Below are 26658 nucleotides of genomic sequence, written 5' to 3'. Positions count from 1 at the left end.
ATACCGAGACCGCGGTTAACACCAGTGAGGCCCCACGCCCGAAGCACACAGATACCTTTCCAGACCCTCGACGCCAGGCGTCGAAAGTCTCTGGGGCCCCCAAGGGACAGGGAAAACATTTTTCCACGCACGGAGAAGGGGGGAAACAGCGGAAAGCACAGCCTTCCACCCCTGTAAAGCCTAAGCAGACAAGCAAACACAAGTCTACCCTTGAAAATAAATCACCTGCTAAAGTAATACCCTGTTCCAGGGAATGGTCCAGTGAAGACATAGACAGGGTTATGTCTAGGATGTCTTCCTTAGCTGATTTTTATGATAAGAACCCAGAACACTTTCTTTCATATAACCCTCAAGGGGCCACACCCTCAGGCTCCTCCGATCCCATCCCGCTAAGTAAAAAGCCCCGGGTCGAAAGACCTGAACCCTTCGAGGTTCAGCCTTACTCCACTTCATATTCTACTCCACTCCCCAGTTACCAGGGACAAGTTTTCCCTAGAGAGGACCAGGAGTTGGACATGATGGAAGAACAAACCGGGACAGATTACTATGCGGAGGATGAGGACTTGGAGGAGGGAGAAGATGAGCAGGAAATTTACAGAGTAGATTCCCCAGTACAAAGCGAAGCCCCAGTTACTGACTCTCCAGTTGATAACCAGCCCCTCCTTAACGAGGTTCTCGCCCGAGCAGCGGAACACTTCCACATCGACACCCACGGTGTACAGGAGGAAAGGGACTTCGCGGAGGAGTTTGTAGGAGAGAGAAGACCAGTCGCTCAGACCATCCCTATCCTCAAATCCATCCAACGAAGAATAGATCCTTCCCTGGTGAATCCGAACCTCACCAGAGCTGTCAACCCCAGAATTGAAAAGATTTTCCGGGCAGCCCAGTCTGACCCTCTGTATATAAGGGGACATCTTAAACCAGATTCCCTAGTGGTTACCAACACTAGAAAAAGGGCTGGCACGCCCTTATCTTCATCAGAAGCTCCTCCCGACAAGGAGAGCAAAAAACTTTACGGGTTTGGCAGGAAGGTAGCCTCAACGTCCGCCTACCAAGCAAGGATTGCGAATTCCACCACCCTGTTGGCTAGTTACAATTGCCATCAATGGGAAGAGGTCGCGGCGCTCATTGCCTCTGCTCCAGAACCATTAAAGGGCCAGCTGGCTCGGATCTCGGCAGAAGGGAGAGCCGTGTCTGGTTGCATTTTAAAAGCAACTTTCGACGCCGCTGACAACGCAGGGAGATTGATAGCAGAAGGTACTGTTATCAAAAGACATGCGTGGTTACGGCAGTCGGGATTCAAGACAGAAACCCAGGCTTCTTTAATAGACAAGCCAGTGGAACCCGACCTATTGTTTGGGAAAGCGGTCGAAGACGCACTTAAAAATGCCAAAGATGAATATGAGACTCTCAAATCCCTTGGCCAGCTTACCAACAAACCCCCTAACCAGAGGGGGAACAGTAATTTTCGTCGCCCACGCGGACAAAATTCACAAAGAGGCAACTATGCCCAGGGACAGGGTACACAATGGAATAACAACCAGCAGTCTACCCAGAGTTACGGCAGGGGTAACAAGAGAGGTCGTGGAAGAGGCAGAGGCAGCCCCAACAAGGGAGGTGGCACGCCTCCACCAAAACAGTGACGCTCAGTTCAGGGTCCCTTGCCACGCAACCCCAGTAGGGGGACGCATTTCCACCTTCACCCAGGCTTGGGAAGGGATCACCTCAGACAGATGGGTGCTGTCAACAGTATCCGCAGGATATTGTATAGAACTACTGCAGCGTCCCCGGAACCATCCTCCACGACAAAGAGTGCACTCCCTAGAGCATCAAAGGATCCTTCTCGAGGAGATCGCCATTCTGCTAGAAAAGGACGCGATAGAACTCGTCCCAGGACACCAGGTAAACAAGGGTATCTATTCAACTTACTTCCTTGTGCCAAAGAAAGATTTGACAATGCGCCCAGTATTAGACTTGCGGCCTGCCAACAAGTATGTCAAGCCCCAAAAATTCCGTATGACCACGCTACAAGAGGTAATCCCCCTCCTAAAAAAGGGGGATTACATGGCAACCTTGGATATGAAAGATGCTTATTTTCATATTTCCATGCTCCCAGCGCACAGAAAGTACTTACGCTTCAAGGTAGACAGTCGCCACTACCAATTCAAGGTACTGCCCTTCGGGATAGCTTCTGCACCAAGGGTATTCACCAAGGTACTGGCGGTGGCGGCTGCACACCTACGCAGGGAAGCAATCCCGGTGTACCCTTATCTGGACGACTGGCTCATAACGGGGGAGACCCCAGGAATTTGCAGGTCAAACATTCAGAGGACTATCGACCTCCTCCACGAATTAGGCTTCTCTATCAACGAGAAAAAGTCAAGTCTGGTGCCAAGCACCTCAAAACAATTTCTAGGAGCTATCCTAGATACTCAGAAAGGATTGACCTTCCCTTCGGAAGAGAGAATTCGGAATATACTTCTGCAAATTCCGCATTATCAGTCAGGTCAACAGATAACAGTACGCAAAGCTATGCGGTTACTGGGCATGATGGCGTCATGCATTTACCTGGTCCCCCACGCGCGTCTGCGCATGCGTCCCATGCAGGAATGGTTGGCGAAACAGTGGTCTCAGGCAAGTGGTCATTGGGACGATCTAGTGGTCGTTTCGCCAACACTCGTACAGAGCCTACACTGGTGGACAAGAGAGAATCTCGCAAAGGGGAAACCCTTTTACAATCCCGAAGTACAAGCCGTGGTAACTACAGATGCATGCCTGACTGGGTGGGGAGCTCACCATCTCCACCACACAGCTCAGGGTCTCTGGTCTCACTCAGTAGCCAAGAACCACATCAATCTGCTAGAGCTTCTGGCAGTATTCCGAGCGCTAAAGGCGTTCGAGCCCCATCTACTGAACTTGTCGGTGCAGATCAGGACGGACAGCACGACAGCCATGTTCTATCTGAACAAGCAAGGGGGGACTCGTTCACCAAATCTGTCCAAGCTTGCCCAGAAAATCTGGATATGGGCACTCAGACGGAACATCTTCCTGTCATCGCAACATGTTCCAGGGGAGCTCAATTCCCTAGCGGATGCTCTAAGCAGAGACTCCCTCCCAGAAGAACACGAATGGGTCCTTCACAGAGACGTGGTAGAAGATCTCTTCTCTCAGTGGGGTTTCCCCACTATAGACCTATTCGCCACAAGCGAAAACAAACAATGCCCAGGATTTGCATCCAGGTTCCCCCAACCGGACTCCCAAGGGAATGCCCTGTGGATGAACTGGTCAGGGATGTTTGCGTACGCTTTTCCACCAACTCCTCTCATCAGGAAGGTGGTGTACAAGATGAACAAGGAATCGATGACGCTCATCCTAGTTGCTCCCATGTGGGCGAGACAACCATGGTTTCCACACCTACGCAGGATGGCGGTGTGCGAACCCATCAGACTCCCAGCTTGGTACAACCTACTGTCCCAGCAACAGGGTCAAACAGTGCATCAGGAACCCAACTCTATGAACCTAGCAGCATGGCTCCTGAAGTCATAGAGTTTGGACATCTCAAATTACCACAGAGGTGTATGGACATTCTAAAGGAGTCCAGGAAACCAAATACAAGGCACTGTTACTTTGATAAGTGGAAAAGATTCGTTATCTGGTGCCAGAATAAACAAATCAACCCGGTTGATTGCACTCCTTCCAACGTTGTGACATACATGCTCCACCTGCTGGATGCAGGGTTGGTTTTTAACTCACTGAAAGTACACCTGGCAGCCCTCTCGGCTTACACCACATCCCATAACAAGGTCTCGTGGTGGAAAGTGCCAGTGGTTAAAGCCTTCATGGAAGGAGTAAAGAGACTTCACCCTCCTATTTCGAACCCACCGCCAGGATGGGACCTCAACGTGGTGCTAGCTAAGCTCATGGGACCCCCATTCGAACCCATGCATAAAAGTAGTCTCAAACACCTGACTTATAAAACGGCCTTCTTAGTAGCCATTACCTCCATAAGAAGGGTCAGTGAGATTCAGGCTCTGTCAGTGCAAGATCCTTTCTTTACTATCCACAAGGACAAACTGGTTTTACGCACACACCCTAGGTTCTCACCTAAATTCATATCCAAGTTCCATGTAAACCAGTCCATCGAGCTTCCGGCTTTCTTCAAAAACCCACAAAGCTCGGCTGAGGTAAAACTACACACCCTAGATGTGCGTAGGGCGGTCCTATACTATGTAAATAAGACCAGACCGCTAAGGAAAACAGATCAACTGTTTGTCTCCGTAGCTACAGGCAGAGAGGGGGATCGCGTCTCTAAAGGCGCTATCTCGAAGTGGATTATCAACTGTATACAGCTGTGTTACTCTCTTTCTGAAAAGACTCTGCCTTTTACGCCAAGGGCCCACTCTACTAGAGGCATTGGTGCCACTCTGGCTTTCATTGCAAATGTTCCCCTCGACACCATTTGCAAAGCGGCTACTTGGAGCTCTATTCACACTTTTACTCAGCATTACTGCATTGACACTCATTCCAAGACAGATACACAAGTGGGACAAGCGGTTCTAAGACACCTGTTTGCTCATGACCCTTCTCACATCCCACCTCCTTCTTCTGGTACTGCTCGCTAATCTATGCACAGCATGTGATCTAAGCAGATTCCACAAGCCTCAGAAGGGATACATTACTCACCGTAATCGTATTTCTGATGCTTGTATCTGCTTAGATTCACATGCGACCCACCCTTCCTCCCCTCCGAGAGAAGGCGCATGATTGCTTGTAGTCTTACCTTTCTGTTTATCTGCTTGGATTATCTGTACTCACGCTACTCCTCATGCTTCCTCATGTCAGAAAAAATACAATCTGAGGATCCTACACGCGTGAGGGATCTTGGGTACAGTGGACGTCACACTAGGGATAGTATTACTGGCACGCCTGTGTCGACGCCCATTTTCGACTTTCGAAAAACAAACTGTAATACTCCGCAGCTTCCACTAGATGTCGGCCTATGCACAGCATGTGAATCTAAGCAGATACAAGCATCAGAAATACGATTACGGTGAGTAATGTATCCCATATATATATATATATATATATATATATATATATATATATATATATATATATATTGAGCCTGGGGTGGGCTGTTTTAGTCCAGTCCTCTTTGTTAGAGGAACGATCAAAGTGACTCTTCTCCTGTCACTGTGAGCCTCGTGAGGCTTTCTCACGGCTGACTGCTGTATCCTTTCCCTTTTCGGTCGTGCGCGCTTGCCAGCTCGTGCTTTGCTGACCGGAATGCTACTTATGGAGAGGCTGCTGCCTCGTAGCTTAACAATGCTAGTAATATTAAACTATTATCACCGCCGGGACCGGCTCCCCGCATGTGCTCTGCTCTGTGTCGCATAAATGAATGCGAACACGGAAGCAAGGCACGCGCCGGCTCCACAAAGGTGGGGGCCGTGAGGATTCGATTCTTCATGCGCTGCCGCTCCGCCTTCCCAAGGGAGGGGGCTGCTACACGGCACGCGTATCCCTCGCTGCCTATGAGAGAGGGATCCGGGACCTGGCTACTGAGTGATCCTGCGGACCGCTTAAGCCCCCCACGATCGCAGCTGACCCCCTGCTGTGCTGGACATATGGCACGGGGCGCGCGACTCGAGGGAAGGCCGCCCGAACTAACGGGCTCGTAGAACTCAAGCTGAAAAACACTCGGTTACACTTTACGACGCGCCGCTGTGCTAAATACATATGCACTTGCAATAAACAATCTGAAGCTCAAAGTATTATTGAATCAACCTCTCTGTGCTCTAACCAGATCTATCCAACACTATCTGCCCTACGCTAGCTGGACTATAACATTTCCACAAACAGTAGGGAGAGAACCAAAATAGTACTTATCTGCTTGAAGAGCAGTAAAAGAAGAGGAGGAGCCCAGGAACAGAAAGTGGTTATTACTGGGCATGGAGTGTGATGGACTACAGAGACTATGGAGCTTCTAGTTCAAAAGGAGGAAAAGTCTGTTCAGACTGTTTTCAGTGTTTTGTTATGTTTTTTTTGGAGTTTTGTTGAAACTGCTGAAGAGTAGTGAATTAAAGAAGTTGAAGCATAATGCTCGCCTGCAGTCTTGTCATAGAATGGACGTGTTGGCAGTCTGGGGCCACACCTAGCTGGCCCAACAAGGCCACATACGAATCCCTCAACTGGCTCCTCTGAAATGCCGGTGCAGTGGGAAGAGCATCTACGCAGCACTTCTCCTGGGTTTGGGAAAGGGTGGAGGATTAGGAGTGACTGGAGACACTGGGGCAGTACTCGCATAGGTAATGACTGTCCTTGGCATTTGTCGCTGCTGCAAAGTAGGACACACTGCCAGCGGTGTTCAGAATTTTAGAAAGCAGTCGATTGCCATTTTCCTGCCAATTTTTCAGATGAAAGGATGTTTCTTGTTTCGAGGCCTTTATCACTTTTGAACTGGTTCGAACATCAGTATCCAAAATGCACTTCAAATGTTTTGTTATGCCGTAGCCACTGCGCGCTATGCAGAAGGGTTCAGGCCTTGCCCTTCTGCTGTGCAACAGAAACATAAGCTATTTAGCCCTATGCATGTGTATGCAAGGTGCCTAAGTGTGTTTTAGCAGAGACTCTTATGAAATACTTGCCTCTCTGGCTGCAACGATTTAGCTCCTGCTACCTCTGACTGTTATGGGGGCCGGCTATTGGCATTACGCCGGCCCCCTTGGTGCTACAGCCATCAGCACCTTAGAGGCCCAGTGCCTCAGGGGGTTGCCGTGGAACACCCCGTTTTATGTGGGGGCAGGGCAGGCCATACCCAGACCATGCAGATCCTAGCCACCTTACTGGCACCAGGGCCCCTCAGCATCATGGCCTGCAGGACCGTGCCCACACGGTGTGGGCCTGCGGGCCTACATGAGAGATGGACTCAGTCGTTCCTCTTTGGGAGTCAGCAGCCGTTCTGCTGCACGCGCCTGCAGGGGCTCCTTTTATTAGCTTGGGCCATGGCACAGTCTTGGCCCTTCTTAAAAGGGACATACAGGTGGGGTGGGGGGAGACACATTCTTGAATGGGCAATACACATGGGAGGGCCACGCATGACACTGACCTCCCGCTGCCCTTTGGCCGAAAATGATGAGCCTTGTGGCGTTCCGTGAATCCTGAACGATGTCGCGGCCCTTAAAGGGACAGTGGTCGAAGTGGGTGGGAGCGGTCGGGAGCGGTGCTCCTCTACTTCTTTTAATTAAGTTTTACTGTTCCTATACTTTTATTTTTAAAAAGAAACCGTTCCGGAATGGTTTAGTTTTAAAATAAAGGTGCAGGAAGAAGTTAAAACGTGCACTTTAGTGCACTGCACTGCACGTTTCCTAAACAGCAGGCACATTTGTTTTGGGGTTTTTATTGTGCGTGGAGGGGGGCCTGGCGATGAGGTCTGTGGGGAGCAGTGCAGGCCAGTAGGGAACATAGTTCCACTACTTCTTTTCATACACTTCGACCACTTTGCAGAAAGATGAGCTAAAAACAGAAATGGGTCACTACAGGCTGATTGAAAGGCATCCCCTTGTTCTTGGAAGCCATTGCTAAAACTCTAAACAAAAACGAGCAAACGTAAGAGTGACTTGAAGGCTTTGGAATTGGCGCGAGTTTTTTCACAGGCCACTAGAGCGGCCCTTCTTGTTCATCCCGTTGGACCTCAGGCTGTTAATATGAAAATCCCAATCATGACCTTTTGTTTAATGTATTCTTTCATGAGCAGAGCTAGTTCCCTGATCTAGATTTTACACACGAGTATGTAGGCGGCCTGGGGTGTAAGGCATCTTATGTGTATACACTTTTCCTGGTCAATGGATGATGTAAATCGGACCAGCTATCCTACTATAGCAGGTCACATAGCATGGACAGGACGAAGGGACACGTTCTAGTCCTAGAATGGAAAAAAGGGCGGGTTCTGGTCTCCATGGCATTTTACGGCATTCCTTGGAAGTGGGGCAAGGGCCTCGCCAGTTGATGGCAATCCCTGGTAAATCCACTGCCCTCCTTCAGCCACTTTGGCTGCCACCCCGGTTCCTCTGACTGGAGCCTGCGAGGTGGCCTACGCTGCCTAAGGAGTTGGCTGCGAAAAACCAAAACGGTTGCTCTGCCAAGGATGCTTTTCCTTCTGGCTTCTGCACAGTTCTGAAAAACACGTCTTGGCGGTTTCCAAATGTTGTTTCGGCGGCGTCCGGAGAAGGAGAAGGATGATATAGAGGGACTCTCCTACAAACGCCACTTTTCTGATCTGGACGGTTTGTCTACCTGCGGTCAGAGGCGTTGCTGGGTGGTGGAGGGGCAAAGGGGGCTATAGCCCAGGGTATTTTGGTTGTAGCCCCGGACTCGGGGGACACAGCAAAAAGGCTAGATAGCCCCAGGTCCCGAACAATTTACAAAAGTGGGCTCTTCCAATCAGACCCTGCTTTCATAATGCTTATGTATCTTTGCACAGTCAGTCTCCTGACATCCTGAGTAGTAACAGGGTAAGTTCCAAGGTGACATGTGCATTCCTGAACCCAGCTGCTCAAACACTGTGTTCCAACAGTCAGAGGAGGCTTTTTAACTGTTTGTATATGTATTTTCATGTATCTGTTTCTTACGCGCCGCAGCCCGCAAGCATCCGGGCGCCGAGAGGACAGTTTGAAAGAAAGATTAAGAAAGAAGAGGAGGCTTAAGAACATAGACATGTTTTCAATGCTTTTTTAAAGACGGGAAAATGTTCTTCGCAGCAAAGGTTTATTGGTAATGTGTTCCATGCTACAGCAGCCCTAATAGGGTAGGACCGCTCTTTCCCTTTAGCTCGTTTAAATCTAGGGCCGATCAATCTCATGGAGTCTCTAGATCTGGTAGCCCTGACAGATTTCTGGACAGTGATGCCAAACAAGCACTTGTGAGTCATGGTATTGATTTTAGAATTTATCCCGGCTTCCACCGGAAGCCAATGCAGTTCCCTTCTGTATGATATCATATTTGGGAACCTTGTTTACAACTCTAACTGCATCATTCTGCAAAATCTGCAACTTTTTTACACAAGATTTACTTGCTCCGTCGAATATGGCGTTGCAGAAGTCCAATCTTGGCATGATTACGGCTCTGACCAAGGAAGAACAATTTCTGTCTGAGATGAAGGGCTTAATCAAGCGCAGGAGCCTTCGATCGTAATGTACACTTCTCGCAACATTGGTAACCTGAGCCTCAGCATTAAGAGATGCCTCACTCCAAGTGTTTTCACCTTACTCACCGTTCAATACAAACATTAGCATAGGTGGTTCCTAGTTTTTCCCTAGCTTGAGATGAGCCAAAGCTAAGAAGCTCAGTCTTCTCACTATTGAGACACATCCCAATACCAGTCATCCAAGTTCGTATTTTGTCATAAACCGACATACGGTCAGAGTCTTTGCTGTGGTCTCCACTCAGCTTAAATACTAGCTGAGTGTCGTCAGCATAGTTGGTGAAGTATAGCCCAGTAGAACCCAAGAGATCACATAGTGGACGGCTGGAAATATTAAAGAGGGCCGGGGAAAAGCATGCTCCCTGAGGGACACCACATGTGATCGGTTCTGAGCGTGAAGGAGAGTTTCCCCAAACAATCTTCAATGATCTATTACTAAAACGCCTGGAACCACTCAACTGTGTTAATGGAGCAGTTGCCTATGTCCTGGATTCGCTGTAGAAGTTTAATATGATCTACGAGATCAGAGGCTGCTGGGAGGTCCAAGAGCATCAGCAGCCCAGATCTACTTTCATCAATAATATTTAACATTTCTGTTCGTAAGTCCAACATCACGGTTTCTGTCCTATGAGAGCTTCTAAACCCTGAGTGACGTTGATGGGGTATGTCTGACTCCTCTAGGTGCTTTTGAAATTGAATAGCAGCTACTTTATCTACTAGATTCAACATAAGTGGAACATCAGTTATAGGTCTGAGTTGGGAGTATATTGGCGGATCCAGGTTAGGTTATTTTCAATCAAGGATTAATGGTTACATTTTTTGGAGTCTGGCACATCATTGTAAGAGAAACAAGCATTTATAAAACGGGTTAGGAAATACGCAAAGATGTCAAGGTGATCTAAGACAATTTTTGCTGGAAGAATATCTGTTTGGGAGGAGGTATGTCGCATTTCTTTAAGACTTTTTATGAGATAGTCCACTGTAATAGCTTCAAATGGAAATAAGGGATTTACATGAGTTTGACATTGAGAGGTGGAATTCTGAGTAGTTAAACTATCATTGGTCTCTTTGGTGCCAACATTGCTGCGTTGTGCTTTTTATCAGCAAATTATTTTTGCAATGCCTCGCATTCTTGATTGTTTGTGACAAACGTTTTTATCTGTACTTTGGGGTTTTCCAGTGTCCTAACAATATCAAATAGTTTCTTAGTGTTTACGGAGTTGGAGATTTGTATGGAGTATTTCCATCGGATAATTCTTCTCAATAACTTTCCACTTTTCCTTACTATCTTGGGATTTGGTTTTTTATCCATAGACGCTCAGCTTTCCTCTTTTCCTGCGTCAAAGAGCCCAGATGTGAGATAAACAATTTTTGGTTATTTTCTCTTTCCCTAACTTTCTTTACTTCCAAAGTCTCTAGCTGATCAAGCATCTTACATATACATTGAGTGTAATGAGAATATGGGTCGTTGTAAGTTAGCAAAACAAAAATAGAATACAGCGACACGTAACGTGTCTTGCACAGACCAGCGCTGGCTGGCACCTCCCAGACGCGCTGGCGCTGATGCACCTGCTCGATGGGAAATGGGGCCTAGAACTGCAAGGTAGATGGCTAGTGCAGTTTTGAATAAGGCAACAGAAGTCTTGTCAGCAGGCAAAGTTAAAGCAGATTCAAACTTGCTAAAACAGGTCCTAATATCAAGTGCATTCTCAAGAATACTACAGGTAAGCAGTCACAGCGATAAGTAAGATGGCAGGAATTAATACATTTAAAAGTTGAACACAATTAAAACACAATACGTTTAAAACGCGGGAAATAACAACTCTTCTCCCCTCTGTATGAACCTCTGGTTCAAAATAAACTCTGTGCCCCAGAAACCTGGTTGCAGTGGATAACCACTCAGTATAAACCATGTCTAGTTCTGCCATCGTGGCTACTGGGTTTATACTATTCTAGAGCCACAGGCTATGTGATTGTGTTGCCCGCTTGGTGAACAGTGACTCGTTCATGGCGGGGCCTAGTGTTTGTAATGCCGCCTGAGCTGGCTGTACCCACAGCAGCCATGTGGAACCCACACAGTAAGCCCTCCCTTTGGTCCCCTCTGAAGGCTTGGCTCTTCCTCCAGGGAACAGGAAGACTCTGTGGGGTTTCAGCTTGTAGCTAGGACTTCAAAGGTAGTCCTGTCATTACAATGGGTAACTCTCACCAGGGTGCAGTTTACTGGAGTCCTTTTGACATAAGCAGACCAAAGAAGGGGGTGGATTTGGAGTAGCCTGGGGGAGGGTTTTAGTCCAGAGGGGTCCTGCCATCTTGGATTTTGCTTTCATTCCCAAACACCCTGCTCCCTCCCCCTGACTTTCTGCAGAAAAAGCTCTCTAGAAGTGACGTCGGAAGTCAATGGACATTTGTTGCAGCAGCCTCGATTGGACCCTTAACAGGCTTTCTATGGACAATCAGCTGTGCCATTTTGCCTCCATAAGAGGGGAACCCCCCCCCCATAGTTGACAAGCTGACTGAGCAATGCTTACTGCAACTGTGAGCACTGGTATCCAGGACCTGCTTAGTGGAGGTGACCGAACCCTGCAAGGGTTCAGTACCAACTTTACTGGTTGAGAAAGGCAGGTGAACGGGCTGCCAAGGCCTGAGAAACTGGACTGGGTCTCCCAGTTAATGCAAAGCCCAGAAAGCAGTCAAAGGCATTTCTATGGTGTTGACCCCTGTTCCAGCCCTTGGAACAGGAGATTGACGGCCCGGCAGCTCAAGTTATCGGCCTGAGGGCTCTCAGCCATTAACTCCCGTTCCAGCCCCTGGAACGGGCGATTAAGGCTCTTAGCACCTCAGGTTGTCAAAGCAGTAACCCAGGGTGCAAGAAGATTTTCCTTCGTTCAACAGGATGACGTGCGCTTCCCGTTGAACGAAGGAAAATACTTTACAGAGATGGCTGCCATGCAAAGAGAAGGCGGGGCTCTGTACGGAGCCCCTCCTCCTTTTCCATGGCTGCCGTTGGGGGCAGAGCAGAAGGTGTTTCTGCGACAGCAAGTGCCGCCGCACCCAAAACAAGGTATGTAAGCTGGGGGGGAATAAAAATAAACGGGGATGGAGGGTGGGGGAAGATGGTGGCGAGGGAGCCGGCCGTCAGACGGTATGGAACGCAGGCTTTCTCTGACGGTTCAATACACTTTTCGAGCCCGCTCGGCTCACTTTGAGCTGCTATAGGACCTGCATTGCATCCTTTGAGGTGTCCAGTCAACTGGTCGACAACAAACTGGTCGACTGCAATTTGGTCGACACCATTTGGTCGAATGCCAAATGGTCGAATTTTTTTTTTTTTTTATATATATGTGTTTTGTGGGTTTTCGTGTGGGGAAAAAAAATAAAAAAGAAAAAAAAGGGTGTTGGGGGGGGGGGGGGGACCCCCCCAAAAAAAAACAAAAAATGGGTAAAAAAAAAAAAAAAAAAAAATTCAACCATTTGGCATTCGACCAAATGGTGTCGACCAAATTGTCTGTCGACCAAATGTTTTCGACCATTTGACTGGTAACCATCCTTTGACACTCCAAGTACTTAAAACGGCTTACCTTCTTTTTGAGCCGTCTTGATACTGACTCGACCCACTGAGGATGATCGTCTCAACTTGACTATTGTCTGTGCTCCGTGGAAGGAATCGACTTGTGTCTCGACCGAGGACTTGATCCAACAGAAGCATTGTTTCGACCCGACTCAACCAGTTGGAAGCCATCAATTCGATCCCTATCGAAGTCCGACTTGATCCACTTGGACCAATGCTCTCGATGCCAACAAGTTGTTGGGAAAGCGTGATCGGACACTTGCTCAACTGCAGTACAGCACCTAGAAACCTGGCTAGACACTTAGGAGCCCAGAAGGACAAGTTTCCCTATCCTCCCTCGTATGCCTAAAAGGACCCTGGTGACTTGTTGTCCTCCTCCCTTTTAAAAAACAGGTTCAACAGCTTTGCCATTTTGCTGCTGAGCACCCACCCTGTCTACAGACCCAGAGCGCGCCTTCCTTCTTAAAATCTGGGTTCTCTCTGCTTTCCTCTACAGGGGAGGGTCCGTAGTATTTGTATTAGTTCTCTGCATTTCTGTTAGTTTAATTAAAGATCCTAGCTTGGCTAGAAGCTTTGTTAGTTTAATGAAAGATCCTAGCTTGGATAGAAGCTTGGTTAGTTTAATGAAAGATCCTAGCTTGGCTAGAAGCTTGGTTAGTTTAATGAAAGATCCTAGCTTGGATAGAAGCTTGGTTAGTTTAATGAAGGATCCTAGCTTGGATAGAAGCTTGGTCAGTTTAATGAAAGATCCTAGCTTGGCTAGAAGCTTGGTTTAATAAAAGATCCTAGCTTGGATAGAAGCTTGGTCAGTTTAATGAAAGATCCTAGCTTGGATAGAAGCTTGGTCAGTTTAATGAAAGATCCTAGCTTGGCTAGAAGCTTGGTTTAATAAAAGATCCTAGCTTGGATAGAAGCTTGGTCAGTTTAATGAAAGATCCTAGCTTGGATAGAAGCGTGGGTACTCTTCCTTTTATTGGAGGACCCGCTCTATTGTTTGCTTTGCTTCCAGATCCTTCTGAAGATGGTGCCGCCTCCTGCGCCTGGGGCTTCCAGCTGGAGCTGCTGTGCCAGGGCTGGTGCTTGGGCAAGATCTGAGTCCACCCACCCCCACCCCCCCCCGCGCCGCCCTCCCTTTGCGGTGGTTTGGTTTTTTGTGATGCGACTCTTCAGCTGTCTTTTGGTTTCTACATTTCTTTTTTATTTCTGTTCTGCTATTCATTCTCAACTGGTCCTTTATTGCACCAATTCACTAATATTAGTAAAGCGCCTTGGCATAAGGCGCTATAGAAACACATCCAATAGAAACCCGATTGTGACCGTTTGCTTAATAATAGCCTGGTTTTTAACCGCCCTGGTCTTTCTCCCCAGATGCCCCCGTGTTCATGTCGTTGCCCCACTTCTACATGGCGGACCCCGTTTTCGGGCAATCTGTGAATGGCCTGGAGCCCAGCGAATCGGAGCACTCGATGTTTATCGACCTGCACCCGGTAAGTGTTTCGCTTCCTTTTTGCCTTGGGGGGGGGGGGGGAGGGATGTGGGGGAGGGGCCTTTTCTTTCCAGACAGGTGGGCTGTAATCCTTTAACGCACACCAGGTAAGTGCTTGTTTTACATGAGCAATAGAGTGCACAGATTTTGTTTGGGTGGGCAGTGGCGGCATGGGCTTGGGAGGGCTAAAGCCCCCCCCCTCCGCACTTTGACACAGCAGGCATCACTCTGCTGTTACGCCCAGCCCCCGCTCAGCTGGCAAGAACCTGTCCCATTTCTCACCTCGGAGAGCAGTGTATTTAATAAACCTCTCTCTGAGGTGAGGAAACTGTGATTGAAGTGAACATGGAGGCAGAGGCCAAAGGCCTGCTATGTGGATATCAGTAGACCCCCCCAGCCCCCGCCCTCCCACATGTTGCCGCTAAAGGCGTAACTGCTGGCTCAGCTTTTACTGGCCCATGCTTTCAATAATTACCATGAACTAATGCATTCGGGGTATGTGATGTGTGCATGCATGCACACAAGGGAGTGTGTACGTGGGAGTATGTTTGTTTGCTAGGTGTCTGAAAGTGCACACCGCTGAATGAATGAATGAATGAATGCCTGCGCGTCTTGATGAGCGCACAGTCGACATGTTCTGCGTGCTCCTGTGATTGACAGATCAGCTGTGTGGGTGCATGTTTCTGATTGTGCCCATATCCCTGTGTATCCGTGTGCATGCATGTGGGGACCGGGGAGGGGCATTAGAGCATGACCATTTTTTTGACATGAGCATGGCATGGTTTACTGCCGTTTTTGGGCAAAGGAAAGCCAACTTGAGTGCTTTTATGTGATGGTAGGGTTGGAGTGGGGGTGGGGGGAAATACTACAGAGGGGCTGGCCTGGCTGGGTCCTACTGTGGCATGGAATGTTCTACTCGCATTAAGGTCAAAGGCAACATGATGAGTGGTCTTACATGCTGAGGGCATGTTTCCTTATTTTGATTTGGCTTTTTATTTAACTAGTGTTTAGGTCAAAGGCAACATACATATTCTTACTTGGGGGGGGGGGTATAACATGAGTGCAACATAAATGTTCTTATATGGGGGGATTTGTGTAATGATATGTTATTTATATAGCGCTTTCGCCAAAGTGCTGCACAGAATACATATTTACATAAATGTATCACCCAGCCGAAGTCTGCACTCATTTAATGAGCTTTATTTATTTATTTATTGCATTTATTGACGCTGTCAAAACCCCTAAGTATCGCGGCGCTGGTGCAACTTGGTGAGCAGGGAAAACAGTACAGAGTAAGAGAGAAGTACAAAAGGAACATAATAGTACAAGGTCCATAGGTCAGGGAGGTCACTTTGAAGTATGAAAGGCAGAGTTGGCCTTGCCAGGATTGGAACCTGCGAATCACTCGGATTACAGCAATATGCACTGCGCCTGCTGAGCTATCTTACCAGCTAGCCAGGAAGAGCATGTTTTCTTACTGTGGCATTGCAGTTTATTACTGGTGTTATGGCCAAAGGCAACATAAGTATTCTTACATTGGGGTGAGGGCATTCATGCAGGCAATGTTCTTTTACTGTGCCATGACATTTTTTACTACCGTTAGGGAGCAGATAGAACAGGATGTGTGTTCTTATATGGGGGTGGGGGATTTGTGTAGCCAGCAAGATATATTTTCATACTGTGGCATGGCTTTTTTTCACTGGCTTTAAGGAAAAGCCAACAGGAGTATGTTACATGGGGATAGTGGCATGTATTGGCAGCGCCAGCATAAACATGCCTCGTTATAGTATCGTTACTGGCATGATGGACAAAGCAAACAGGAGTATTTTCCTATGTGGGGATAGTGGCATATGTAGGTGCACCAGAATGCACCAGAATGCACATGTGCGAGCACAATCGATATAACATGCTTTCTACACTTTTAGAGTCCTGGCATATAGCGGGCAAAGGCATTATGAAAATGTGTTTGAAAATGTTCCTGTGCACTGTTGGTGTCTTGGCATCTAATGGCCATTTTATGTCTCCCCTGAAAAACCGATTATAAACTGACTTTCTACCTAATTTATCACAGCAAATGCACTGTAAAATGCACTGTTTTAACCCATTAATTAAAAACTTTTCTCAAAGGGACATCCCCCCCTACCCCCCCTTGAATGGTTTTCCCTCCCTCACTACTGTCACTCCTGTGCATTGGCTGGGGGCAGAACACGTGCCCTTCCTTCTGCGGGCTCTTCTTAGTGTGGGACCAGCTACATTAGCTCCAGGCCCCACTTGTTACAGAGTCATGGCTGCGCCTCTGGGGAGTTAGGTTGGAAGATGGATCTAATGGGCCAAAGGAAGGCGGGATATCTACTCAGCCTCCTGGGCTTGGGTAGGGGTTAGGGAGGGGGTCAGTAGCGCCATAGGTTGAATATACCGTCTCACCAACCGTTTTCAAAACTGCCATGTAGCCCGCCTAACATTTTGAGGCTGGCTCCGCCCCTGGGCAGGGGGGGCCGGTCCTCTTGGTATGTTTCCCTTTTTTGACTCTAGTTGTGTGCATGCTTTGATGTCCTGCCCAGCAGCGGTGCCCGGCCCTGGCTCTTGTCTGCCTTGGCTCTCACTCACACATCGGGCCACCACAAAGGCTTTTGCGTCTGGTGCAGTGGCTGCGTGCACGCGTGGGTCTTCGGCACAGCGCCGCCTCTTGTACACATATACAGTGCTGCATGTGCGCTATGTTAATAATGCCCAGGCATTATTAGAACGCCAATACCCCGCTCCAGGAGGTTTTGGTGTTTGTGGAGCCTCAGCCTGCAAACATAGCCTCGAAATTAGCAGAACCCCCTCGTAGCTTGCTTTTTCTTTTTTGGTTAAAATGCTGTTTTTAAATTGGCAGTTATATGGTTTACCTAAAACCTTATACTCGATACCCATTGAAAGAAGTTCAAAGAGATCTCTCCACATATAATATATGAAGAATATCTCCCAATGCAGAGATGTTAAAGGCCTCAGCAGCGCTTCTATACCTGTTATTTCTATAGGGAATTCCAACACATCAAGCTTTCTATAGAGATGTTACTTTTGTGTAGATAACCGTAGATGGAACAAGCAACATTTGCCTTCCTTCTACTCGTCTCCTCCGAAACTCTTTAAAATTTGACAATCGCGTCATGTCCAAAAGGCCCAAAACGCGCACGTGGTCCGGCCTATCACTCCATGAACACATCTTAGAGATTATGCTTATAACGGGGGCATTTGCATAATCTCCATATATGTTTCATGCCATAGATTCTTGGCCAGGCTCCCCAAAGCCTCGTTTATAGGCAATGTATTAAAATGTAATCTCATCCAAATTCTTACAAACCAGATGCTCTGAAATTTAGAAGAGTGCACCTGGACTTCATTATCTGTAGAATAAACCTTCTGGTCTTCTCTAAGACTTGATTTATTAGGGCGATAATCCACATTGTTCCTCTCATCCCATGCATGGATGTTACTGAATACATCTTTCCTAAATTCCGCCATATTCTTGTGCTCAAGTTCAACAAAATCAATATTTTCCATGAAATGGCTTCATTCCTTAATAAAGGATGTTGGCATCTTGCAGTGCCATTGTTCAACCAGATGTTTGAAGGAGGGGAGTATAGTAACTGCTGGATATTTAAGTTTATGGAAGAAAACTTAAAAAAAGTTTCTTTTGCATTGCACAAGTAAGCAGTGACTTTAGGGCAAATTCTCTTCTGATCGGCTGCACTGGAATGGGTGGAGGGAGGCCCAATGTGAGCCTCAAAATGCGACTTCATGGATGGTAAGGAAAATTCCAGGAGCAAAAGGCAGCTCCTGGGTCTACGGCATTGGCCAGGCACCAGGAGCCACCACTGGGAAACCAGGAGCTGTTTCCAGATCTAACTCCCACATAAGATGCAAACATATCATTGTGTCCCTTATTCATGACCCCTTGCGCGTTACATGTGGTATAGATAGGTCCTAAAACCGACTTCTAGATTGTCCCAAATGCACAGGATTAATTCACACAGGTGTGTTTGTTCGGCATCAGTTTCCCCGGGGAGCCAGAAGTAGCTCCTGGCAGCTGTTTGTGTCAAGCTGACCCCGCTCTCCCGGGCTACAAGCAGGAGCTAAAGAGCTCCCAGCTCCCCTCAATTTCGAATCACTGGACTTGCTGCTTCGTTGAACCATTTCAAATTCACGAAGGGACAAGCTTTGACGCCACAAGTCTCAATTGGGAGTAGTTTTAATCTATATGCCAAGATAAGTTGCGATCAAAAAAGCACCCCATACGCCAGATCTAATTTATTTTTTGTCACTAGATTTGGGTGTTATTGTTCATCATGCGAATATCTGTCAGTATCCGATTGTTTGCCAAATACATGAACTCCCACATACGTGTTCCTGCACTACTCCGGTAGGTTTCCTGTATACCTTAATCATGGCCAGTTCTTTTTCTCCCCCTGCTTGAGCCAAGCCTTATCGTTTTAGTTCTCGAGGCTAATTTCTGGAGAATCCACTGGACAGCTACGCTGCGTTGCGAGCGCGTAGGCAGTCTATCTTGGATGACGTCATCTGCATACATGTGCAGATGACGTTCAAGGGTCTTTTCAGGTTGTATGTCCATTTCCAGAGAGCAGGGAATTGCACTACAGAGAAAGTGAAGGTGTCCTACATGTATCACATACTAGCGAAATCGAACTGTTGGTGTCAAAAACGGTTTATAGTCATAAAATCGAATACAATAATGTCGAAAGTCAAAAAATCGAAAAAATAATGTTGAAAAAAAAGTCGAATTTCTTTTTTATTACGTTTTTTATTCGAAATGGGGGGGTTCCCCCCAACCCCCTTTTTTAAATTTTTTGTATTTTTTTACCTTTTTTTTACATGCGGAACCCAAAAAAATATAAATAAAAAAAAAAATTGACATTTTTTTCGACATTATTGTTTCGAATTTTTTGTGATTTGACATTATTTATTCGATTTTATGACTGCACACCGTGAAACACAGCCACACATGCGCTCTTCTCTGGGAGGGACACAGTCCTAGGGGGTGCAGTTGGTTTGGGTGCAGGTGTTATATCATTTATGATTTGTGTAGCGCTTAGAAGTCCTCGATCAAAGATGACATGCTATTGTCCTGTTCCCAAGGCGACAGAGTTTCCCTTGAGCTATCCTGCAGCTCTTTTTCTTTTCTCAGGGGCATAGAGTCCCAGGGAATATCTTTCAATAGTTTACTGTTCTTTTGAGGGGCAGGGGGTGGGGGTGGGCTGCTTTAATGGTCTTGCCATTTTTGGATCTCTAGTTTTGGACAGAACTCAACCACGCCTTATGCCGGCCCGGCCTGAGGCACTTACCTGCAAGGTGGCCTGGTTTCTATGTGAATTTTAGTACCGCTTTCAGCTACTCGAGCCTTGGGTGTAAGGATATGTATTTCAAAAATGTAATAAACTACACGGGTATAAAACTTGCAAAAAAGTCCTCTGCTACTTTTGGTGGGATCTTGGTAGTCCAACAGTAGCACACTGATGCCGGTTAAGAGCTACACATCACCTATCTTCCAGGTGGCCGCCCAAAGGCTGGCCTTTGCCTTGTAACCCTGGTTATGGTGTCGCCAACTGCAACAGTATCACAGGATCTCAACCAATTGTCCCACTTTTCCACCAGACAGGGGAGCCAACTTTAGAATTTCTGGTTAAATGGCGGACTTCAGTCATGGCCATGTCGTGCCGGGATGCGTGAGTGCTGGTGACCCTCTGGTGTGTGAAGACCCCGGGGGCCACATGTCTGTGTGTGGGCTCCTTTTGGCTTCATTTAGCTTGAATTCCTTGAAGAAATCTCTGCTGACGGTTCACACTCTGCAGGCACAACCTTCATTCTGCTCCATGTGCCACTGGCGAGGATTGGCATGGCCCCTAAACGGAGGGGTGGCGAGGATTGGCATGGCCCCTAAACTGAGGGGTGGCGAGGATTGGCATGGCCCCTAAACTGAGGGGTGGCGAGGCTTGGCATGGCCCCTAAACTGAGGGGTGGCGAGGATTGGCATGGCCCCTAAACTGAGGGGTGGCGAGGCTTGGCATGGCCCCTAAACTGAGGGGTGGCGAGGCTTGGCATGGCCCCTAAACTGAGGGGTGCGAGGATTGGCATGGCCCCTAAACTGAGGGGTGCGAGGATTGGCATGGCCCCTAAAGTGAGGGGTGGCGAGGATTGGCATGGCCCCTAAATTGAGGGGTGGCGAGGATTGGCATGGCCCCTAAACTGAGGGATGCGAGGATTGGCATTGCCCCTAAACTGATGGGTGGCGAGGATTGGCATGGCCCCTAAACTGAGGGGTGCGAGGATTGGCATGGCCCCTAAACTGAGGGGTGGCGAGGATTGGCATGGCCCCTAACCTGAGGGGGGGGCCCTTGGAAAATGCTCTGGAGAACCTTTGCCGATCCGACATCTTTCGGATTTTCTCACGTTGCAATGCTGGGCAGATTATGAATGCCATCACCTTTGGCCCAATTTTTAACAAAAGGTGCATTGTGAAATGCACCATTTTAATCCCTCTCCCCACCAGAGAAAGAGTATTTGTTTGGTCGGGCTCTGCTGTGCCACGTGCTCCTCAGTGGGATAAATGAGCATTGGTACATATGCCATGAATAATGCCGGGGTGAGTTTGCCAGTTCACTCCGCTCTCCACAGGGTTGATAGCGCATTTCAAGGGGTGCTTTAGCTTAGTGGCAAAGTCTCGTTCTGAGGTCAACGGTTCAAATCCACGCTCAAATAGGTTTATCGTGAGATGTTACAAGAATTAGTTAAAAACACACCAGAGTGCTGCTGAAGGTAATATTTTCCTGTTTATTGGGGGGAGGGGGGAGTGGGGCGGTTGGTCCCACACTTATTTATCCAGTGGGTACCTAGTCACCAGAGCACCAATGCCCCCTAGTTTTCTTTTATTTGGGGCGCAGCAGTAAAGATTGTCCTGGTCTCCTCCTGATTGCTGTTGCACTGGCAGCGTGCTGCTGATGCTTTGGCTGTTGGCATTTCTTCACCTTGTTCAACAGTAGGGCGTCTTCTTGAGGCGTCTTAAACTTACTTCTGTCCTGAGTGTTGGTCCAGAGTCCCTAGTTATGGCTGAGAGTCCAGAGTGCTAGTGAAGTCTGCTCTCCATTGCATAGTTTCCTCTCCCACTTCTCGTTTTTTCACTGGTTCTGCTTTCTTTTAAGAGTATGCACTTGCTGGAATCTCCTTGTGTATGGCTTTCAGCTCTTGCTCCAGATGTTGGGAGAAGGGGGCTGGATCTGAAACCACATTCTCTCCATGCCCTGTCCCCCACACTTGACCACATAGTTCAGGGATACTTCCCTTGCTCTTCCTTGTTTATGGGGGCACCCCATACATCATTCACTTGTGCCAGAGTTGGGAAGTAGGATGGAAGCCATGCTCATTTCGTCCAAAGCCTTGTTTTCCAAATACTGAGATGTTCTTTTGAGCTCAATCCTAGATTTCTGCACTCTGAGCTTGGGGTCCCTAGATGTCTGCACTCTGAGCTTTGGGGTCCCTAGATTTCTGCACTCTGAGCTTGGGGTCCTTGTATACTAGCCTTTACAACATGGCCCACGTTTTCCGTCACCTTGTCTTCATATTTCCCTAAGAAAATATTATTGGTTTGGTGGCCAACATTGACCTGGCAACTGCCATCTTTATTTGGGCTTACACAGTGCTGTATTTGCTGTCAAAAGCAAGAGAGGAGTATGTGGAGGTCTTTTCAGCTCCTCTCTGCCAATATTTAATAGCTTTCTACTTTCTGCCGACTCTGAATGCCATGAAATTTGACAATTGTCGTGTTGGTTTGCTGCTGGTTCAGTGCATAGTATGTCTCAACGGTATAGAGCAGAGCCTTTTGGCCACTTCTTTAGTCAGGGCTGGTGGTAGACCGGGGCAGCCTGTGTGGTTGCCCAAGGTCTGTGCTGGTGGGGCAACAGCTGCTGCTGACTGAGCTAGTGTGCAGGGACTGCTTCCTGCCTAAATGCCATTGCACCCCCCCTGCCAACATCCATGAAAACATGCTGATCTCTTCCCCAGCCACCGCACCCTCCAACAGGGTGAACAGCTTGAGAGTTGGGGTTTCAAAAAAACCTGTTTCAACATCGTGTAGCATTGTCTGCAGCATGATACGTTTCCTAAAAGGAATGGCAAGTTTTTATTTTGTAACTTAGTGGCCATCTTGGAATGATGTAGACAATAGAATGGTTGGCCATGTTTTGTCTGCCAGTTATGTATTCTGTGGGTGTACATGACCAAACATATTGGATAACGTCATGGATAATGTTACATAAAGTGGTCTTACATTGCTAATGGGCATTGCGCGATATAGCCAACATATGATTTTATAAGTGCCACCTATAAGCTGAAACTATTGCATTGGGTTACATCTATGAGGGAGATGGCATGTGAGGAGGGGACACAGCTTCATACTGTTTGGTTATTTACTCACCCATTGACTGGCCACGACCATCCGAATTCCTACGGTCAATCCCACCCTCTGACAGCGCCTCCTGTCCTAAAATAAATCTTCCTGGGGTCTCTCTGAGCCAGCTCTGTCAAGCAGTAACATCAAACCTTGGGCTGCATGTGTTATTTCTGAGCAGTCTGCTCTTTCCGAGGGCACCCTCCACAAAAATCCCAATGCAGCCATCCACCACTACACAGATGATACTCAGTTGTACATGAGAGTAAATAGCACACAGGACATCATTCGTCTCTGCAATTACCTAGCCATCATCCAGTCCTGTATGTCGACTGCCTACCTCAAACTAAAACCATCCAAGACTGAATTCATCCTCATCGATCCCCCCTAAAAAACAACTTGTCCAACAATGGCTCAATGATGTGCGCCTAGAAGGAGTTGATCCACAACTCTCAAACGCTGCACAAACCTTAGGCTTCACCATGGACAGCAGCCTGTCCTTCCAGAAAAACATTGCCAAGAAGGCCCAAAACGCATGGCTCAGAATCTCTGCCCTTTGAAAAATCAAACCATTCATCCCGCCGCAGGACCTACGGACCGTGGTGCAGGGCTTTGTGGTCTTGCACTTCGATAGGGGGAAATGCTCTCCTGACAGGGATCCCAGGTGCTCACTTGGCTCCCCCAAAAGCAGTCTACCATGCTGCAGCACATCTTATTAAGGGAGCACGGAAATTTGACTGAATTAACCCCATCCTCCACAAACTACATTGACTTCCTCTCCAGGCCAGGATACTGTTCAAGACTGCATGTATCATCTACAAAGCAGTCACAAGTAGCACACCAGCGTACCTGGCGGCTAAGCGCCACTGATCTAGTGGCACATACTCCTCGCACAGTAAATCGACCAACCGGCTTGAATCATAACTCGTCCGCAAAGAGAGGACCCGCAAACAATCCTTTTGTCATGCACCCGCCCTCTGGAACTCGATCCAGCTGTCAGCTCGGTATGCTGCCACAATTTAGCAAATCCCTCAACATGGCTGTTTCAACACCGGACCATGGACTAATTCCAATAGTCGCCCATACTGATGCACAGACCTCGCAGTACTGCGCTAACGTTAATAGATGTCAAAGTGAATGGCTTCCTGTCTTCTGTAAATGCGTTACTTGTGTAATCGTTCATGAACCAAGAGGGCCTCCAGCCACTTGATTTCTTTCTGTTCCTTCCACTGAAGCCGTGTTGAAAAACGAGCATCAACAAAGCCAACCGTGTTGGATTGTGTTTGTGGCGCCTGCTTTGGCAAATGCCCAATCGCATGCCATGCCCAGGAAATCGCACCCTTTTCCAGGTGTTGTTTTATGGCCATGTAATATTGCTAGGGCAGTGCCTGGCGAATTCTCATCCCATGCCCAGACAAAAGTCAACCCCTTTGGCTTTGCCAGTGTTTGTCAAAGGTGAGCCCACAGTTTATTCTTTTTGACTTTTATTTCTTCCATTTATTTCCGCCAATGTGTAAAATTCCCACAAGGGCGACTGGGCTGGAACTGCCTGGTGGAGTTAGTTTAGCTTGCTTCAATCTTTAGTGGATGGACTTTTCATATGGAAGATTAAGGCATTTAGCTACAGGTTAATTCAAATGTTTCATTTTTATTGGTATCTTCCTCCTGTTTCATAAATGGTGTGTGGGGGGGGGGGGGGTTGGGAAACCAAAGTGGCCCTGGAAGTGTTTTTCAAAGCGGCCCCAAATTACACCATGTGAAGAAGTTGAACTCCTTTAAGTAGGGTTTGGGGATTCTTGTAAATTAACATTTGGAAAAATGGGTCAAAATGTTAAATTTTAAACCACATTTGTCCTCATTTAGGAATTTAAAAATAGACCAAACAAAAATGGCCATGTAATTAAAAGCAAGGACAACCTACTGGATGCTTCGTACCCAAATCTTCACAAGCGACCCATGGTGCAAAGGCCTCTGGGGGGAAATCTGCCTGTAGGCGTGTCCAGCGTTGCATGCGGTCTAGCTCTATCACAGAGGGGTTTCAGAAAAGTCTGTACTTTTTGCTGTCCTTCCAGAAAGATCTTGGATGTTCAACATTACATTTACATGCAAGACATGTATGTACTTTCACGCAGGGTTCCACTTGCCGTCCTGTTGATGGTTGCCTCCACCAAATGCAGCTTCAGTCCCTTGAAGCTGATCAAGTCTTGCCTGAGCTCAGCACTGACCCGGGTCCGACTAATAGGACTCACCCTCCTGTCACTAGAAGGCGGTTGCGCTATATACCTGCACTACTGAGCCACCTGTGTTGCTTCCAGCTGAAAATAATAACAGAAGATTAAATTGTCATGTGTGAATTGTGTTTTGGACATTCCATGGCATTCTTTTACAGAGTTACTGATTTCAGTTTAATTCCTGTGATGTCACTTTCGGCGACTTCCCTAGATCTGAATATTACAGGGATAGCCTGTCACTAAGCAGAGTGGGATCAACACACAGAAACCAGAGCAGGGTTATTGCAAGTTTCCTATTTCAGCAAGGTCAGTATCTTTAGTCATAGTTCACACCTACTCTTGGGTTCAAACATCTCCTTTTGGTCTCAGGCCGCTTCCTTCCACCTCTCCTCAAACATCCTGGCAAGTAATGTGTGGTTTAGAATGAGCTTGATGGGTTTTTGTGTAGAGATCTACAAAGTCCTTAGTCGTTGAGCATTGATGCACATCACATTACCCGTCTTCCATCAGACAGTCTTCCCAATCTCCTTATGGTCTCTGTATTTGTAAGCAGCAGTCTCCCAATCTCCTAATGGTCTCTGTATTTATAAGCAGCAGTCTTCCCAATCTCCTTATGGTCTCTGTATTTGTAAGCAGCAGTCTCCCAATCTCCTAATGGTCTCTGTATTTGTAAGCGGCAGTCTTCCCAATCTCCTTACGGTCTCTGTATTTGTAAGCGGCAGTCTTCCCAATCTCCTTATGGTCTCTGTATTTGTAAGCGGCAGTCTTCACAATCTCCTTATGGTTTCTGTATTTGTAAGTGGCAGTCTTCACAATCTCCTTATGGTCTCTGTATTTGTAAGCGGCAGTCTTCCCAATCTCCTTATGGTCTCTGTATTTGTAAGCGGCAGTCTTCACAATCTCCTTATGGTTTCTGTATTTGTAAGCGGCAGTCTTCCCAATCTCCTTATGATCTCTGTATTTGTAAACGGCAGTCTTCCCAATCTCCTTATGGTCTCTGTATTTATAAGCAGCAGTCTTCCCAATCTCCTTATGGTCTCTGTATTTATAAGCGGCAGTTTTCCCAATCTCCTTATGGTCTCTGTATTTATAAGTGGCAGTTTTCCCAATCTCCTTATGGTTTCTGTATTTGTAAGCGGCAGTCTTCCCAATCTCCTTATGGTCTCTGTATTTATAAGCAGCAGTCTTCCCAATCTCCTTATTGTCTCTGTATTTGTAAGCAGCAGTCTTCCCAATCTCCTTATGGTCTCTGTATTGATAAGCGGCAGTCTTCACAATCCCCTTATGGTCTCTGTATTTGTCAGCGGCAGTCTTCCCAATCTCCTTATGGTTTCTGTATTTGTAAGCGGCAGTCTTCACAATCTCCTTATGATCTCTGTATTTGTAAGCGGCAGTCTTCACAATCTCCTTATGGTCTCTGTATTTATAAGCGGCAGTCTTCCCAATCTCCTTATGGTTTCTGTATTTGTAAGCGGCAGTCTTCCCAATCTCCTTATGGTCTCTGTATTTATAAGCTGTAGTCTTCCCAATCTCCTTATGGTCTCTGTATTTGTAAGCGGCAGTCTTCAAAATCTCCTTATGGTTTCTGTATTTGTAAGTGGCAGTCTTCCCAATCTTCTTATGGTCTCTGTATTTGTAAGTGGTCCACCCGCTCACTCTTTTTCCATGACTTCAAAGACTAAGGACTTTGAAAATCTCTACTCAAAAACCCATCAAGCTCATTCTAAA

The 26658-nt window shown here is 47.3% G+C and overlaps 1 protein-coding gene across 2 annotated transcripts in view; it reads left to right on the top strand.

Moving 5' to 3' along the window:
* Positions 1-26658, top strand: part of SCARB1 (scavenger receptor class B member 1) — a 790530-nt gene that overhangs the window by 538850 nt on the left and 225022 nt on the right. For both annotated transcript variants that reach the window (XM_069620116.1, XM_069620115.1), the window contains exon 8: positions 14139-14257. In XM_069620116.1, the coding sequence (XP_069476217.1) occupies positions 14139-14257 (119 nt within the window). The remainder of the gene's footprint in view (positions 1-14138; positions 14258-26658) is intronic.

This window comes from Ambystoma mexicanum, chromosome 10 (genome assembly GCF_040938575.1).
Source record: "Ambystoma mexicanum isolate Mex_15411 chromosome 10, UKY_AmexF1_1, whole genome shotgun sequence".
In the NCBI taxonomy this organism is placed as follows: Eukaryota; Metazoa; Chordata; class Amphibia; order Caudata; family Ambystomatidae; genus Ambystoma; species Ambystoma mexicanum.
Note: the sequence above shows the minus strand (reverse complement) of the source record. Positions and strands in the feature narration are given on the sequence as shown.